The 16,167-nt window shown below is 57.3% G+C and overlaps 1 protein-coding gene across 1 annotated transcript in view; it reads left to right on the forward strand.

The window, feature by feature from the left end:
• EFNB1 (ephrin B1) overlaps positions 1-16,167 on the forward strand; it is a 47,098-nt gene that overhangs the window by 11,799 nt on the left and 19,132 nt on the right. The window contains exon 2 of the mRNA XM_065846211.2: positions 14,295-14,572. Within this exon, the coding sequence (XP_065702283.1) occupies positions 14,295-14,572 (278 nt within the window). The remainder of the gene's footprint in view (positions 1-14,294; positions 14,573-16,167) is intronic.

Below are 16,167 nucleotides of genomic sequence, written 5' to 3' on the forward strand. Positions count from 1 at the left end.
GGTGGAAGGAGATGAAAGGGGAAAAGTAAAATTGAAGCATGTCTGGAAGTGCATTTTGATGTAAATGGGACTTTTTGATAGACTTTGAGAGACACCGGCAGAAAGGGCACCGGCCCCCTTTGGCGTGCTGGGCTCCGCGCTCGGCTCTTTCATTTAATGGGGAAAAGGGCATTATTTAATTTATTTATTTATTTTTTCCATCTCCTGTTGGGTGCACCCATGGTTCCTACTGGTCCTCCCCATCCTCATCACCATGCGTGGGGCAGCCCCGTGGATACGTCTTAATGAAATCCAACAATTAAAGAGTCCTGTTCAAAGTGGGAAAGCAGCGACTGAATGTCAGGAAAGGGAATTTTCTTCTTGCAACCCAAGCCCGGCCGCATCCCACCTTCCCCCCTCGGCATCTCCTGCGTGTTTGATCCCCTCTCGTCCTTTTGATCCCAGCCCTCGTCCTTGGCACCGTCTCAGCCGCTCTCCCGTCTGCCTGGAGATGTGGCCTTGCCGTGAGTCAACCTCCTTCCTTTCTGCTGCTTTTTTACAACCTTTTTTCCCCTTTCCCTTCTCCTAAGAGAGCACTTACGAAAAGGAAGCGGCGGATTCATCCAGGAAACACAAGCACAATAAACACGCGGCGCGTTTATAGAGTTTAAAAGGCGTTTTCTGTCGCGATCGTGGCTGCTGCTGTGACAAAGCTGGGGATGAGAGGTGGCTCCCGGGTCCTGCTCCCCGGGCTCCCTGGTCCTGCTCCCCGGGCTCCCTGGTCCTGCTCCCCGGGCTCCCTGGTCCTGCTCCCCGGGCTCCCTGGTCCTGCCTGGTTCTGGGGGCTCACCACTGGTCCCCTATCACCTTTCCTTGTGCTCATGCGCTTCTGTTCGGCAGTACCAACCCTGCCGAGGTGCAAGGAGGAGAAGTGGGGCCAGTGCTGCTCCTTGGAGAGAATTCTGCCAGTTCGGAGGCTGGGGGGGGGACGGGAGGGTCGGTCAGAGCTGGTGTCTCTGTCCCCGCGCTGTCACCGGCGCTGGGAGCCTGGGAGACCTGTCACTTCTCATTGCCCGCTCTGGCTGAGCCCTGCCCGGACTCACGTCCTCCCTGCCTTCCCGTTCCCCAGGTTGTTTTTGTTGCGCGCGGAGCTGTCAGCAGCCCGAAAATTTACCGCTGGTATAAAACCATCAAGAAACCGAACTGTTAGTCGGTAAAAATGGCAAGATAATTGCAGGGAAACTTGTTTCTTCCCCTGACAAACTTCTGAGTCAGTCCTTTAATCTCTAATCTAGGTTTATGGTCATCTTTATTGAAAAGCTGGGCTCTGTGAAGAGTTGACATGTATGACCATCATAAACCAGGAGTTATGGGAGGCCCGAATTGCCTTGATGGTCCAAGTGTCTGCAGGAAGCATTTTTAAAATCCATAATGGAGATTTATTGGCCATCGTGCCTGAAACCGTCAGTGGAAAATAAAATAATCAGCCCGGGATTTTTTTTCTTCCTCTTTGGCGTTTGCCTCCTTCCACGTATTGTTAAATCATTGAGTGTCTCTCCCACGTGCTCCGTGCTGTTATAACTGGGGGGCTGTGGGTTTGAGGAGGGGAGTCCAGCCCTGCTCGGTGCTGGTTCCCCATCCTGCACTGGGAGCCGGTTCCTCCATCCCGTCCCCACGCATTCTCCTGCATCCCTGCCCTGGGCGGCTGAGCATCCTCTGGTTGGTGGCCGTGGTGTGTGGTTGTCATGGGCACAAGGAGCTGGACGTGATGGGGATATGGAGCAACCTGTGTGCCTGGAGGAGGCATCTCGGCTGGTTTCTCGCCTGGGGTAGCGGGGTCCTGTGAAGGATACGTGCTCTTTGGGGTTATTTTGTTGTTGTTGAAGGTGTAAGTGCCAGGAAGCGTGTGCTGCGGAGGGGCGTCGGGAAAGGGAGCAGAGAGGCTCCCTGTGTCCCCTTCTGGGCATTGGGGGCTACCAGGACCTTCAGCGCTCAGACTCTCGGTGTCCATCGCGTTGCAGCAGCGCTGGGACCGGCGCACGAGGCCAACAGCACATTTTTCTGCAGGAGGACTCATTGGTGCCTGGTTTTTCCTGCTCATGGGTGCAGGATCCGTCCCGTGCTCCCGAAATCCAGAGACAAAGCTCAGACCCGGCCCTGAGCACCCTCCTGCTCCTTGCCCGTTATCCGCAGTTGCTGGTTTGCTCTCCATTGACCCGCGAGCATCCGCAGCGCCCAGCAGTGCCGAGTTACCCCAAACAGCCTGCTCAGCTTGATAAATATCTCCGTTTCCATTTTGTTTAACAAATATCCCCTTTAACAGCAAAGCTTTTCGTTAAGCTTTCTCATATTATCGTCGCGCTTAATCATGCAGGGTGACTTCTGAAAGTACTTTTTTTTAAATGCCAGTTTTTATCCAGGTTTTAAAATTGAAATTCATTTTTTATCCAGAGGCAGGATATAAATGACTCTACTAAAATTAGATTAATCCTAATAAGAATGTCAGTTATCATTTCTGAATACATTAAAATTTTTTTTAAATTTTACATGCCTCTTTAGCTATAATTGCTAGTGTAATTTCTTACAGAGACATGGTGTGTCCTCACGGTTGACAGAAATACTTAATGCAATGTCGACACCGCGGTAAGTTCCGAATTAGTGCATCGCAGTCACGGCAAACGTTTTGAACTTTCTCCTTAATAAATTAAAAAAACGGGAGAGGAAAAAAGCATCTGAAACGCAAAGCAAGATGGAAACGCTTTTAGCTCGCTGGAGTAGAGCAGGATGGCTGGTGAGCTGGTGTGGGGACAGTGGGTGTCCCTGCTGTGACCGAGACCCCGCTGCGGGCAGCATCCCCGTGCGCTCACCAGCCTCCCCGTTGCAGTGAGAGGGTTGGCAGCACCAGGGGTTTTGGGGCAGGGATCTGGGTGATGGCGTCTGGCAGCAGATGAGGTGGGGAGCAAGTGGTTGTGTGGGGGGGGGACTTTGGTGTCTCCTGCGGCGTCTCGCCAGCTTTCTTCCCTGCGTCTCGTCAGCGCTCTTCCCTGCGCGGGGGTGCCGAGGCGGAGGTTTTGGCGGGGAGGGAGGGCTGGGAATGCTCCCCGTCCGCGGGCGATTGGAAACGGCTGCGAGCCGCGCTGGAGCGGGTGGCGGGCTGGGTGCTCTGCCCTCCTCCTCCTCCTTCTCCTCCTCCCCAGGCCTGAGGGCTGGTTTATTTTTAGGCTGAAATCCCGAGCTTTCTTTAACTCCTTGTTGAAGCTCCCACCGGGAACAGGGGCTGGCTGTGTGTCCCGGCAGGGTCTGGGGACATCCCTGGGGACAGGGGCTGGAGAGGAGCGTCATTCCCGAGATCTGGCAGCATCGGTGACACCTGAGACGGCCATGGCCTTTCTGGTCCCTCTCCTCCTCCTGTTTCCAGCAGGCGGTTGTACATTTTATTAAAGTTCAGCCGTACGTGTATCTGGCCTAAAAATAAAAGCGAGTACGAGCCAGATCTCTTTCGGCAGGAGGGGAGGTTTAAACCTGACACTCTTGTGTTGTGCTGGCCTCTCTCCTGGCCTCTCTCTCCACTGCTGCTGTGCCAGCCAGCCCTTAACTGGGTAAACTGGGAGCGCAGTGGGGTCCCAGTCCCTTCCAGTGGCAAAGCCTTTAGGAGGGTGTTTCTCTTTGCTACAGGCCGCAGATATGCAGAAAATTGGGGCTTTTGCACCTGGTTTGTAGCTCTCAGTGAAGAGGGAATGTGGGCAGCAGGAGGAGGAGGTTTTGGGGAGAAAGGGGGAGTTTTCTTCCCCGGTGGGTGACATCCAGGAGCACAGCACGAGGCGGAGGCTGGACTTGCACATTCTTGTGGAGCTTGCTCACCAGGCGTTGGTGTTGTCTCACGGTTGGTGTGCAGGAGGAAAAGATGGGATGGGGAATAATCGTTTGAGGTCCTGTGACTCATCCTTAGCTTTTTCTCCCAGGCCCAAACCAGACCCGTCCACCCCTGTGGTGTGGGCTGGAGGTCAAGTGCAGCATGGGGACAGTGGGGTGAGGAACACGGTGTGCCCTGGTTGCTGGGGCTGCTGGGGTGCTCGTACACATGCGCTCCATTAGAGCGAGGTGATTAAGAGTGTCTTAATGAGTTACGAGGCGAGCTGCAGTTGAGCGAGTTCCCGGTGATGCCACGAGGGCTGCTGGTCTGCAGCTGCATGGGAAGGTGGCACAGCCGGGACGACAGGACCCGTCTGGCCACATCTGGGAGCCGGGAGATCAAAGGGACCGGGTGGTGAGTCACGGGGTGACGCCGCTCCCCGGGGACACGGGGGCTGCCGAAACCCGGGGGACCTGTCGGGGCAGGGCCGGGCATCCCAACCCGCAGCCGCGCTCTGGGGAACCGGCTGCTGGGTTTGCTGCTTCTCCCTGCCCAGTTCCTCGTGTCCGGATTAATCCTTCAAACCACAGCATCATTCCCTGAGCCCCAGTCCTCCTGGGGAGCTGCTCACGAGCCGGGTGGGTGCGTGGGGACTGTCACCGAGGTGCCAGCCCTGGCACACTGTGGGTGCTGCGGAAGGGGCTTCCCTGGCCCAGGAGGTCCCTCCTGCTGCTCCCCAGGGTTTGATTTTTGTGGAATTCCTCAGAAAAGGGGGTGAAGTTAGTTTTTCCCTTGCTTTGGAGGCGGCTGGTGCAGGGGGGGAGCTGAGGGGCTTGAGCACTCGGTGTTGGCCGGGTTGGGGTGCAGGATCGCACCCAAGGGGAGGTGGCTGTTTTTGGGGCTCCCAGCTGCAAACCAGGTTTGTGGGGTTTGGGGTCCTGGGGTGCAGGGAGGAGGGAGCGTCCTCTCACCCAAGGACTAACCACAGGCTGTAACTTCATCTCTTGGCTGTTTGCTTTCAGTTCTTCATTTTTCCAACCGAGCTGGAAAAGTGAGAGGTTGGGAAAGGGGGGGTCTGCAGGAAACACGGGGTTGGGGTTTAGGTCTGGTGGGCTGAGGCCCCCCAACCCGCCTTCCCCGCGCCCCCAGCCCCGCATTGTGCAGTCGCCTCCTCTCCGTCCCGGCTGGGGATTCATCTGCATGACAAGGAGCAGGGCTTGGCGGGGAGGTCTCGCACTTGGGTTCCTTGGGCCCATTCCCGCTGCTTTCCCTTCCAAATGGGCGCCCAGCCGCCGCCGCAGCCCCTGCCAAAGTAATTCTTTGCTTTGGAACCGGGAGATGAAAATCTCCTCCGTCTTCTTTCGGAGGGGTCAGGGAAGGAGTGGGAACCCCGCTGATCCAACCGTGTTCCCTTTTAACCTGCCTCTCCCTCTCTTCCCCCTCCGGATGAGCGGGGCTGCAGCCAGGGCACGGACGTCCCAAACCGAAGCCGAAAAACACACACGAGGAACCTGATCTGCTTCCGTCGGATCATTTAATACCCGCAGCACCCCGCGCTTGGCCTTCGGGTTCTGGCTTTTGCCCGGGGTGCCGCGCTCTGCTCGTCGCTGCTTGCTTGTTAATTGGGGGTGTTATTTTGGGGACGCTGGTCGTGGCTGCAGCATCCAGCTGCCAACCGCTGGCCGGGCAGCGTGCGGGCAGGCGCTGAGCGCTGCCCGCCCCTCGGCCCCCGCCGCTGCCCGCGCCTCATTGTCTCACTTCTCTCTCCATTCCTACGCCAATTAAAGAGCCGTGTTGCCATTCATGGCCCTTATGGTTTTGTTCAGTTGTCTGTCAGCTCTTGTCAAGCCCTGTCCCCTTCCCCTCCCCCGTTTTCAAAAACAAAACCCCTGACAAACCCCCCTTTGAATCCCCTCTTACCTCACTCCCAGCGTGGGGCCCCATTGACGGCGATGCCGGCGGCTGGGGGGGGGCACCGCTCCCCATGCTGCCTTTGTGGGCCGCCGGCAGCCCCCCGGGCCCCTCTTCTTGACAGCATTAATTAGATAACTGGGCTCGTCTTTATTTCTCCCAGGCGATGTGCGGGGCGATATTACTTGAGGGAGAAAATATGGCTTTATTTCTTTCCCCCTTGATTTTTTGGCCAACCCTTCAGTTCCATCACTGGCGGAGCTGCTTGTTATGCTGAGAAATGATGAGTTTGCGGGGGTGGGCGTGGGGCGGGGATTGAGCCTGGGGGACCCCCGGTGCTCCTGATTCTGCCCAAACGCTGTCTGCACCCCGGGCTGGTGCCGGTGGGATCGCGGGGACCCCGGAACCGCGCGGCACCGGCTGCCGAGAGCGCTGCAGGTGGCAGCAGCAGCCTGCGCCAGGGCTCTGGCCCCAATTAAATCTCCTCCAAACTCCCTCAATTACCAGCTTTTTGTTTCTTTTGGTTTTACCCCCCCGCTTCCGCCCTTGCAGGGTTTGGATTCGTGTCAGTTTGTTTGCACGGTTCGGGTGCAGCATCTGGACGCGCGGGTGCTGCACGGAGGTGGGAAGATGGAGCAGCACGTGGCACCAGCGCTTGGCTCCTGAGAGGGCTGGGAGTCTTCCTCCTCCTCTTCCTCCTCCTCTTCCTCCTCCTCTTCCTCCTCCTCTTCCTCCTCCTCTTCCTCCTCCTCTTCCTCCTCCTCTTCCTCCTCCTCTTCCTCCTCCTCTTCCTCCTCCTCTTCCTCCTCCTCTTCCTCCTCCTCTTCCTCCTCCTCTTCCTCCTCCTCTTCCTCCTCCTCTTCCTCCTCCTCTTCCTCCTCCTCTTCCTCCTCCTCTTCCTCCTCCTCTTCCTCCTCCCTGTGGCATTGGAGTGGTTGGCACTGTCCCCTTGGGTGGTGGATGAGCGTTGGGAGCCATCTGTTGAGCCCCAGAGGGGACGAAGAGCTGAGCTGTGGGGACTGTCCCTTTCTCCCTGGTGACCCTCTGCTGGTTGTCCCTCATCTGGGCACGCTGTGGCATCTGGAGCAGGGACAGTGGAAGCAACATCTGTGCCGAGGGGCTGCGTTGCTGCTTGGCAGGTGGCTCGTTGGGCTGGAGGGCACCTCCAGGAGTGGAAACGTGCTGGGTGGTGGGAGCAGCTGAAGTTTTGAGTCATCCCCAAGGAGAAGGAATCTGTGCTGGAGACCAGACCCTTCTCCAAACTGTAGGTTTGGGAACCTTGGTCCTCTGAGCCTCCTGGTGCAGAATGGCACCGCAGTTGTGTGTGTTTTCATGATAAAGTAGGTTTTGTCTGGTCTTTCTTCATTTGCTAACCAGGTACAACTGGACCGTGTCCCTTTACGTTTTGGTGGTGGGATCTGACCCGCTTTGGTGATGGGATCTGACCCGCTTTGGTGGTGGGATCTGACCCGCTTTGGTGGTGGGATCTCCCCTGCTTTGGTGGTGGGATCTCCCCTGCTTTGGTGGTGGGATCTCCCCTGCTTTGGTGGTGGGATCTCCCCTGCTTTGGTGGTGGGATCTCCCCTGCTTTGGTGGTGGGATCTCCCCTGCTTCCCACCCGGGGTCAGCAAGACGCTCTCTTGGCCTTCAGCAATTGAACCCGGTTGGGGAGAGTTATGGTCCCAAGCATTGAATTTGAGGTTTATGGTTACTCAGTGTTGCCTGTGAAGCCTTGGAGTGGCCTCCTGGCATTGCCAAAGCCACTGGCTTCCCCACGGACAGATGTGGGGAGCTGGGACTTGAGCACAGACTGCGCTGTCTTGAGCATGACACCAATTTCTGGCCGGAAAAGGGTATTTTGATTTTGGTTCCTCCCTACAGCTGGTGTTTTCTTGCCTTCTGCTCGGTTTGAACCCCATCTTGCCTGTGACCTGCAGCGGGTGACGGTGCAGAACTACCGGGGGACACTGCCTGGAGCATCTTTTCAGTTCATCTCAGAAAGCGTCATCCCTGGCAATGGGGGGGTCACTTTTGGGTGGGATGGGTGTTTTTACCAGCCCGTGCCAAGCCTCACAGCTGATAGGAAAGCAACAGGGGATTTTGGGGAGCAGCGGAGTTAGAAAATGGCATCCCCGAGTGGGGGGGGCCGGGGTGCGGGTTGCCATGGCGACCTGTTTATGCCTCACTGATGCGTCGTGTAAATCCGTTTGGAAACGAGAAGGGGCCTTTTGTCTTTGGGAGGGTTGAATGGGCCTCATTAAACCCGCCATGTGGAAAAAGGGCCTTAGAGTGTGTCTGGGGGGGACGGGATGGCCCCGTGGGACCGTGGGGGGCTTGGATCCCCTGCCCGGGGGTGGAACCGGGGGTGCTGGAAGGTGCTGTTATGAAGAGCTGTTAAATATCTCTTGGAGTGGCGGAGGCTGAAGGAGTGAAGGAGATGTGAGGCTGTTCTGAGAAAAGAGTCACCTGAAATCGCCGGCTCCGTGCTGGCCACCTCGGCTTTGAAAGGATGCGGCAGAAATAGAAGAGGTCTGCAGAAGGGCAGTGAAAATAATTATACATAGATTAGCGGGGGGGAAAAAGATCGAAGGCTCTTTTTAAAGGAGACTAATTATAGAAGAGCACATAAAAGAAGTGGGATCTAAAAGTGTGGGGGTTCACGTGCTCCTATTTACCGTCTCTCGCGATGACGAATGACTCGGCTGAACAAGGGAGAAGGCGACAGATACAGATGGGAGGCCGAGGAGAGCAGGAGACCTTTTTATCCCAGTTGTAATTAACTTCCTTCTGTGGATATCATTGTTCTCAAGAATTTAATGGGAGTTGAAAAGGAGAAAGGGTCCTGTGCCTCTGGGAGTGGTGCTGCTGGGGTGCTGGGCTGGGCTGTTGGGTTCAGTGCGTAATTCCTCTGGTTTGATGGTCCTCAGCTCTCCAGAGGTGTGCTGAGCTGGGTGGGAGCTGCTGTCCTTCCTTAAAGCCGGGAAAACCCGTCCCCATCCCCACCAACTGGGATGCCTGATGCTCTCGGTCCAAGCTCGCAGGGGACAGTGTGGTTGTCCCTGTCTGATGATGCTCTTTGACTTCACCCACGGTGCTGTGAAGGTGCCACCCAAGTAAGGTCCCAGTGTTTGCTATCAACCCCTCGATGTCTCTTGCTTGGTGAAAATACGGGACGCTAGGAAAACCATACTAAAAAATGCCACGTGCACCTCGGTTATCGCTGCCCTCCTCTCGCAGGGCCTCGCTCTGCCAGGCATCAACCGCCGTCCCTGCCACAAGTAGATGTCCTCCTTGTAAGATCTGGTTATTTTTGGATTTCTTTGAAGAAAACAACATTTAGCACATGTCATCTTTATGTATGTCAGCGGTAATGCTTTAGAACATCTTCTCCAAGGAGAAGATTGTTGGTAAATGTTGTTCTGTCTTCCGCAAAGCCTGGAATAAGGTCAGGTGCATCGTGTTTCCCGGGCGTGGAGGAAGGTGATGCTGCCCCAAAGGTTTTGTAGTTCATGTGGTGCAAAGAGCACCTGGGCTGGGGAGGAGACGTAGTCTGATAGTCCATCGACCCATTCTTTAAAAAAAAATGTGTTTTCAAGCAATTTACCAGTGATGTTCTCCTTCAGGAAGAGCTGAAGGGCTGCTGGGCTGTTTGTAAAGCTGCCCGGTACTGCATCTGCTGGACGCTTGTGTTTGCAGCTGTTGCTGTGAACGTGTTCGCTGTCCACGTCGAACCGTGACCGGCCTGTGTGCGCCCGCGTGGGGAAGAGGGGATGGAGGAGGTGCCACATCCAGCTCGAGTCCTGAGCTTGCTCCTGCCAAACTTTGTGGTTTTCCTCCTCAGCCCGTGCTCCTGGGCCTGCAGAGCCCCTGGCAGCGGTGGGGTGGAGCACAGCACCCCACGTGGTGCTGGTTGGGGTCCCCCTGGTGCTGGTCCCCCTGGATGCCGTGGTGTGAGCACCTGGGTGGACGGACAGCATCGCTCTGCGGGTGTTCGCGCCAGAGCTCCTGGGCATCCTCAGCGTGTTGTGGGTCTGTGAATCACAGAAGGTTTGGGTTGAAGGGACCTCCCCAGCTCCCCCAGTGCCACCCCTGCCATGAGCAGGGACATCTTCACCAGCTCAGGTTGCTCAGAGCCCCGTCCAGCCTGGCCTGGGGTGTCTCCAGGGATGGTTCATCCACCACCTCTCTGGGCAGCCTGGGCCAGGCTCTCACCACCCTCCTTGTAAACGATTTCCTCCTCATGTCCAGCCTGAACCTCCCCTCCTTTAGCTTGAAACCATCACCCCTTGTCCCTTCGCAACAGACTTTGCTGAAATGTCTGTCCCCAAGCTGCGATGCCGGGGTGGCAGCCCCTGCCTGTGGCCCTTCCAGCAGTTCCCTCTTGCAGCCCACCAGTTCACTCTGTCTGGGCCTTTTTGGAGCCCTGAGCGGGGATCAGCCCCCCGTGCTGGTGAGAGGGGCTGCAGGGGGCGGGGGTCCCTGCCAGCGGCCCCCCACTCGGGGCAGGGGAGAGGCTGCTCTTTAATCCCGTCTCTCAGCTCCGGCATCCCGGCATCCCGCTGCCAACAGAGCTCCCCTTGTTTACCCAACTCGGAGGAATCGGTTTACAAGGCTCACAAATACCCTTTTCACCTTTCCCATCAGAAAACACCTCCCGAAACAATGAGGAAATTGGACGCTGCCACCTGATCGCTCCCAAGGAACCTGCGGGGCCGGGAGCCGGGGACGCCGGGGGCCGTGGGCTGGGGACACCGGTCGGGGATGCTCCTCGGCTCCACGGGTGGGCAGCTGCAGGTGCCACCCAGAAACCCCCTTCAGCGACGGAGCTGGCGATGCCCGGCACGGACACCACGCTCTGCTCAGCGGGTGCAGTTCAGAGCACCGGCAAAAACCATCATTTTTAAACTTTAATGGCTGTAGTTAATCTTTCCCCCCACCTTCGACACCAGGAGAAAGGATGCTGAGATGTTATCTGGGAGCTGCTAAGTGCTGGTAGTACCAGTGCTGAATAAATCGGTGATGGAGGGGAGCAGGTGGTGGGGAAGGTGCGTGCAGGGTCAGAAACGGGGATTTTGGGAGGTTGTGGCTTTGAGCAGCGGCCGCCCCCGGTGTCCTGCTGCCCTGCTGGGCCCACGTTCTGATTGAGCCTGTGTCCCCATGGCCGTGCAGGTGTCAGTTTTAGTTTCAGCGTTAAGCTTGAGTTGAATTTTGGTTTTTCTTTTTTCCGCTCCTCTCCTTAACGCAGGGCAATAAACTGAGATGCATGGAGGGTGCAGCGTACCCCCCAAATTACAGCACGTGCTCTGAGGGCACGATGGATTTCCCTCTTAAAGTGAGATCTGTTCATTCTTCCTGGTTACGATAAATGTGAAGATGTGTCCTTGTAAGGACGAGTCAAGAGCACCATTCTTTTTTGCCTTCTGAAGCAAGATTTCTCGTACTCTTCGCTGCAATGTTCCGTACAGGCGACTTGTGACCGTTTTTGGACAACTTTTTTTTCTCTGCTCTTCTTGTGACAAATGTCACTTTTCACCTTCTGTATTTTAAAGGGAGATTTCCTAGAGAACTGGCCTCTTGCGTGTTGGGAACCGCTGTCGCTCTTAGGATGGTCAAGCAACAAAGCAACATTTTCGGAGAAAAACCAACCTCGAGGTGTGGTTAAGAGCCCGAAGAGCAGTGAGAGGGGTTTGTCTTCAGGGGTTTATCTTCATGGCTCGTGCTGCCCATCCCCTTGGCTGGAAAACAGCCCAGCTTTTAAATAGGAGAGGGAGGACACCAAGGGGGAAATGGAGGAGAAAAAATCGGGGAAATTGGAGGACAAAGGGTAAAACGCGTGTGTGTGGGCGGGAAGGCGCTGGCAGGGAGCAGCGCCGGGGCAGCACCCCCAGAACCCCCGTGCGCTGAAGGGCTGGTAGCTCTGTCCTGCTCCGTGTTCGTGTAGGAGATCTGGAAAACGTTCCTGGGCCGGTTCCCAGGCGGACGCTTTGTGCCTCTGAAGCTGAGGCGGAGCGCTTGTAGAAGAGATTTGGCTCATCGTTTTATCCTTCAGACGAATCAAACCGGCGCAGGCTGTCTTGCTGAGTTCTGCAGGATGAAGAGGTGCCAGCAGGATGTGGTGCTGGGATGTTCTCGGCTCCCTCGGTTGCGTTTTGGCTTTTCCCCCGCTGAAAAGTCAGCGTGACCTGATGCCGGCCGTGCCGTGGGCACAGGCTGGTGTCCGTGGGCCGGGCGGTTTGGAGGTGTTGGCCAAGGCTTTGGCCAAGGAGCTGTTCTGGTGTGGAGATGGCGGACTGATAGGAGCCTTCTCCTCCCACCCCGGCGTTGCGAGGCATCTGCTCGACTTGTTTGTGGCTTCCTCTTCGGCATCTTCTGGGCAGGAGGGAGCTGGCAGGGGCCGGAGGAGGGAGTCTGAGTCACCTGGGGGAGACCTGTGCCAAAAAGGCTGTGACTCAGCCCCGAGTGTGGGATCCAGCCGCCTCTCGGGTGGGTCCCGCCAGCGAGCGCACAAGTGTTCGCTTGCGCCGTGTCCGCGGGGCGGGGGCCGGGGGCTCCTTTGCATCCCCGGCTGCTCGGCTCCCGGCCGGTGGCTCCTGGGGTTGCGTCAGGGTCCGGCCCGGGGCGGGGGAAGCGTTATCGCTCCCGAGGCACTGGCAGCGACGCGCTGGCTGGGGACCAATGACCTACTTGGGATGGAGCCGGGATCCGCGGCGGCGGTGGCGCGGTGCAGCGTCCCACCTGCACGGGACCTTCAGGGGTTGATTTTTCTGTTCTTTCCTGAGCTTGCTGCATCGCCTTCTTCCAGAAGTGGTGCCTTTTACAAAAGTTGATTGCTCCCTGCCATCTTGCACGGTGGAGGTGCAGCCACGGTACCACCGGTGCTGGGGTTGGGGCGATCCTGACTGTGCCCCCGTGGCTGCGGTGCTGCCCTGGGATGGTGGAGGCAGAGCCGTAGCTGGGCAGGGAGGATGGGACAGGTAAACCCGCCTGAACTGGGAGCAGTGAGGGTGAAGGGGACTGTCCCTGTGCCTTCCCTGTGCTCCTGGGGCCAGGGCTGCACCCTCGGAGGTGCAGCTGATGTCTGTCTGTCTGTCCTTGCTGTTACAGCTGGCACTGAGCTCAGGAGCCCTTGCCAAGGGCATTGGGGTGTGCGTGGGCTCGGGCTGCGCCTGCCTCCTCCCAGCCTGCTTGGATCTGCTGGGGCTCCGGGGCTGCTCAGGTGCTGGGTTCGGCTCCCTGGCTTCTTGCTAAGACTTGTACCGGAGCCACAGAGCAGGTTGGGCTTGTGTGTTTGATCTCCCTGCCGCGGTGCCCGCAGCCCCAGCCGGGGTGCTGGCTGGGGGGAGATGTCCCGTCCCCCCACCCGACTGCCGGGGTGGGACGGGACCCGTCGTGTCCGGGAGCACAAGGGAAAGCTGTGACGTGCAGCCGGCTGAAGCCCACGCTTCGGTTTTCATCGTGCCCAAATTGCACGGGAGAACTTTGCAGGAACATCCATTCCCACCTTATCTTCCATCAAGAATGCATTACGTAGCCTACATCAAAGAAGATGGTCTTCTGCTTCCCCTCCTTGGTGCCCTAATCCTCTACTTCATGCTGCAAAAAGAAATATAAAAACAAAATCGGAGCATTGCTCCACAATAATGAAATCTGAATGGTAATTATCAGCATGGTGCCTTCCTTCCCTTCACAATGCCCTGCCTTCCAGCCCCAAATAGCTTTCCTCCCTCCTCGCTCCTCTCCATCCGGTCCTCCCACGCTCCTGGGCATGCCGTTGAGCCCGGCTTAGCAGAAGTTGTCCTGCAGGATGCTTCCCTCCCTTCCATTTAAGGGCAGGAATTCCTCGGGGAGCCGGGGCGTGGAAGGGATCCCTCCCCGCGCCCCATTGTCAGGACTTCTCCCCGTGCCTAATTACCGCCTGTCCCTGCAGGAAGCTCCTTGCCTGGCCCGTCGGGCAGAGCCGTGGCGTCTCCGCAACCCTTTGTGGGAAGACTCCGTCCCCTGTTGGGTGCCAAGCGTGGGTTTGGGAAGGGTGCTCGCCCTGGGCACGGCGGGAGGGCTGGAGAGCGGGACTGCACCAAACGGGCCCCTGGTTTTGTTGGTGGGACCCTGCAACGGTTCCTCGCACGTGCGGTGGTGGTGAAGAGAGAGGAGAACTTTATTGTGGTGTCAGGAAACATCTTGCAGAGGGAAAGAGACGAATTTAGGTTACAGAAATGATCCGAGGGCTGGAACACCTTTTGGATGAAATTTTTGCCCCCTGAAATGTGGTGAGAGCCTGGCCCAGGTACCCAGAGAGGTGGTGGATGAACCATCCCTGGAGACATCCCAGGCCAGGCTGGACGGGGCTCTGAGCAACCTGAGCTGGTGAAGATGTCCCTGCTCATGGCAGGGGGGGACTGGGGGAGCTGAGAACGTCCCTCCAACCCAGACTATTCTGTGATTTTAAAGCAGCAGGGTTTAAGCACAAAGTGGGGTTTGGGATGGGTTGGGATGTGCTGTGGTGGCCCCGCTTGCCTGCGTGTGACTGAACTCTCGCCCTTCTCTCTTGCAGGTTCATGAGCGGGAAGGGGCTGGTCATCTACCCGGAGATTGGGGATAAACTGGACATTATCTGCCCCAAGGCGGAGCCGTCCAAGCCTTACGAGTACTACAAGCTGTACCTGGTGAAGAAGGACCAGGCCGATGCCTGCAGCACCGTCATGGACCCCAACGTGCTGGTGACGTGCAACCGGCCCGAGCAGGAGATTCGCTTCACCATCAAGTTTCAGGAGTTCAGCCCCAACTACATGGGCCTGGAGTTCAAGCGGCAGCAGGATTACTTCATCACATGTGAGTCGCCCCCCTCTTCCTCGTCGCCAGCCCCGGCTCGGGGCGGCCGCGGGGGCCTGGACAGTGTCACCAGGCGCTTGCTCACGGCTTGGCTGGTGCAAAGAGCTGACACGTACGGAAAATATTTCCTGCTGGATGGGAGAAGGGGGAGGAATGTGTCTCTGGCCGAGTGGGTCACCGGCCTGTGTCTGGCTGCTGTGCTGTGTCCCCTGGGAGCAGGAGCCCGTCCCCCAGCCGGGGTGGCACGGAGGGACAGCGCGTGTCTGCAGCACCATCACGGCTGGAGGTTGTTGTTTGCTGCTGTCTTTGGAGGCGTTGCAGGGCATTTCTTGTAGGGCTTTGCTGTGGGGCAGTCGGGGTGGGGAGGAAGGATGACCCAGGTGGTGCTCATCCTCCTCCCGGGGTGCTGCATCCACGAGCAGCCCTGCTGGTGCTGCCCAGTCCTTGTTGTGGGCTAAATGGCTGTGAAATTCTGCATACTGGCCTGTTCCTCTTGTTTCTTGGGATAAGAAGACCTTTTAAACACCTCTGTCCCTGGGGTTTTTTAAAAGACACAGAGATGAGGTTCTCAGGGATGTGGGTTAGTGGTTGGACTCAATGATCTTGAGGATGTCTTCCAACCAAAGCGATTCTGTGATTCTATAGCACGGCTCTAAAGAGAGAAAAGGGAAGGAGAGCTGGATTTTCTCGGAGCCCGTGGTCGCTGCGTGCAGGAAACCATTGCACAGGGCTGTATGTGTGGGTACCCGCTCCGTGGATGGAGGGAGGACCCGGGGAGCTCAGCTGTCCCTTGGCAGCCGGTTTGGCAGTGCTGGGCTCTTCCCCAGCTCGGCTTCTCCTCATCCCCGCTCTTTCCTCCTGGCTTGGCACATCGCGTGCGAACCCGCGGCCGAGCAAAGGGCACGGTGGCCAAGCAAAGGGCACGGTGGCCAAGCAAAGGGCACGGTGGCCAAGCAAAGGGCACGGCTCGTCTGTCCCCTGGTTGTCACATGCCCTGGGCTCGCTGGCAAGCAGAGGTCACCCAAGCCGTGGGAGCTGCTGCTTTTCAGTCGGTAAACAGTGTATTTTTAGCCTGAAATCTTTGCCGTTGGAGGGGGTGCGGCTGGGGCAGGAGGTGCTGTGCTGTAGCACGGTGTCACGGTGATGCTGGATTGTTTTGGTGCCCCCTGTGGGAATGGGGCCACCTGTAGTTTTGCCGCCGAACAAATTTGAGTAAAGCTGGTGCACAGAAAGCCCTGAGCCCACCCTTAGCGCTTCCCACTGCTCAGCTGAGCGTGGCCATGGGGGCTGAAAGCCCTCAGCCCCCCCAAAAAGACAAAGATATTCCCCAGAATGAGCTCAGCAGGCTGATGAAGCACCAGGGATGGATTGTGGGGTCCCTACCATTGCAAAGAGGGGGTTCCCCAGGCTCTTAAATTGCGCGAGTGTTAAGGAGCTGCGTTGCGTTTCATGCAGAAAGCTTGGTCACCATCGCGCTGGAGTTTTGGTTGAGTCTGTATCTAGGTATTTATTGTAGTGCAATCCTGCTTTCATCCCTAGGCGTGTCAAACCTCCCTACATACTCCCATAAAATCACATTTATCCTCTTATTTCTC

Source organism: Patagioenas fasciata, chromosome 11, assembly GCF_037038585.1.
Source record: "Patagioenas fasciata isolate bPatFas1 chromosome 11, bPatFas1.hap1, whole genome shotgun sequence".
NCBI classification, from domain to species: Eukaryota; Metazoa; Chordata; class Aves; order Columbiformes; family Columbidae; genus Patagioenas; species Patagioenas fasciata.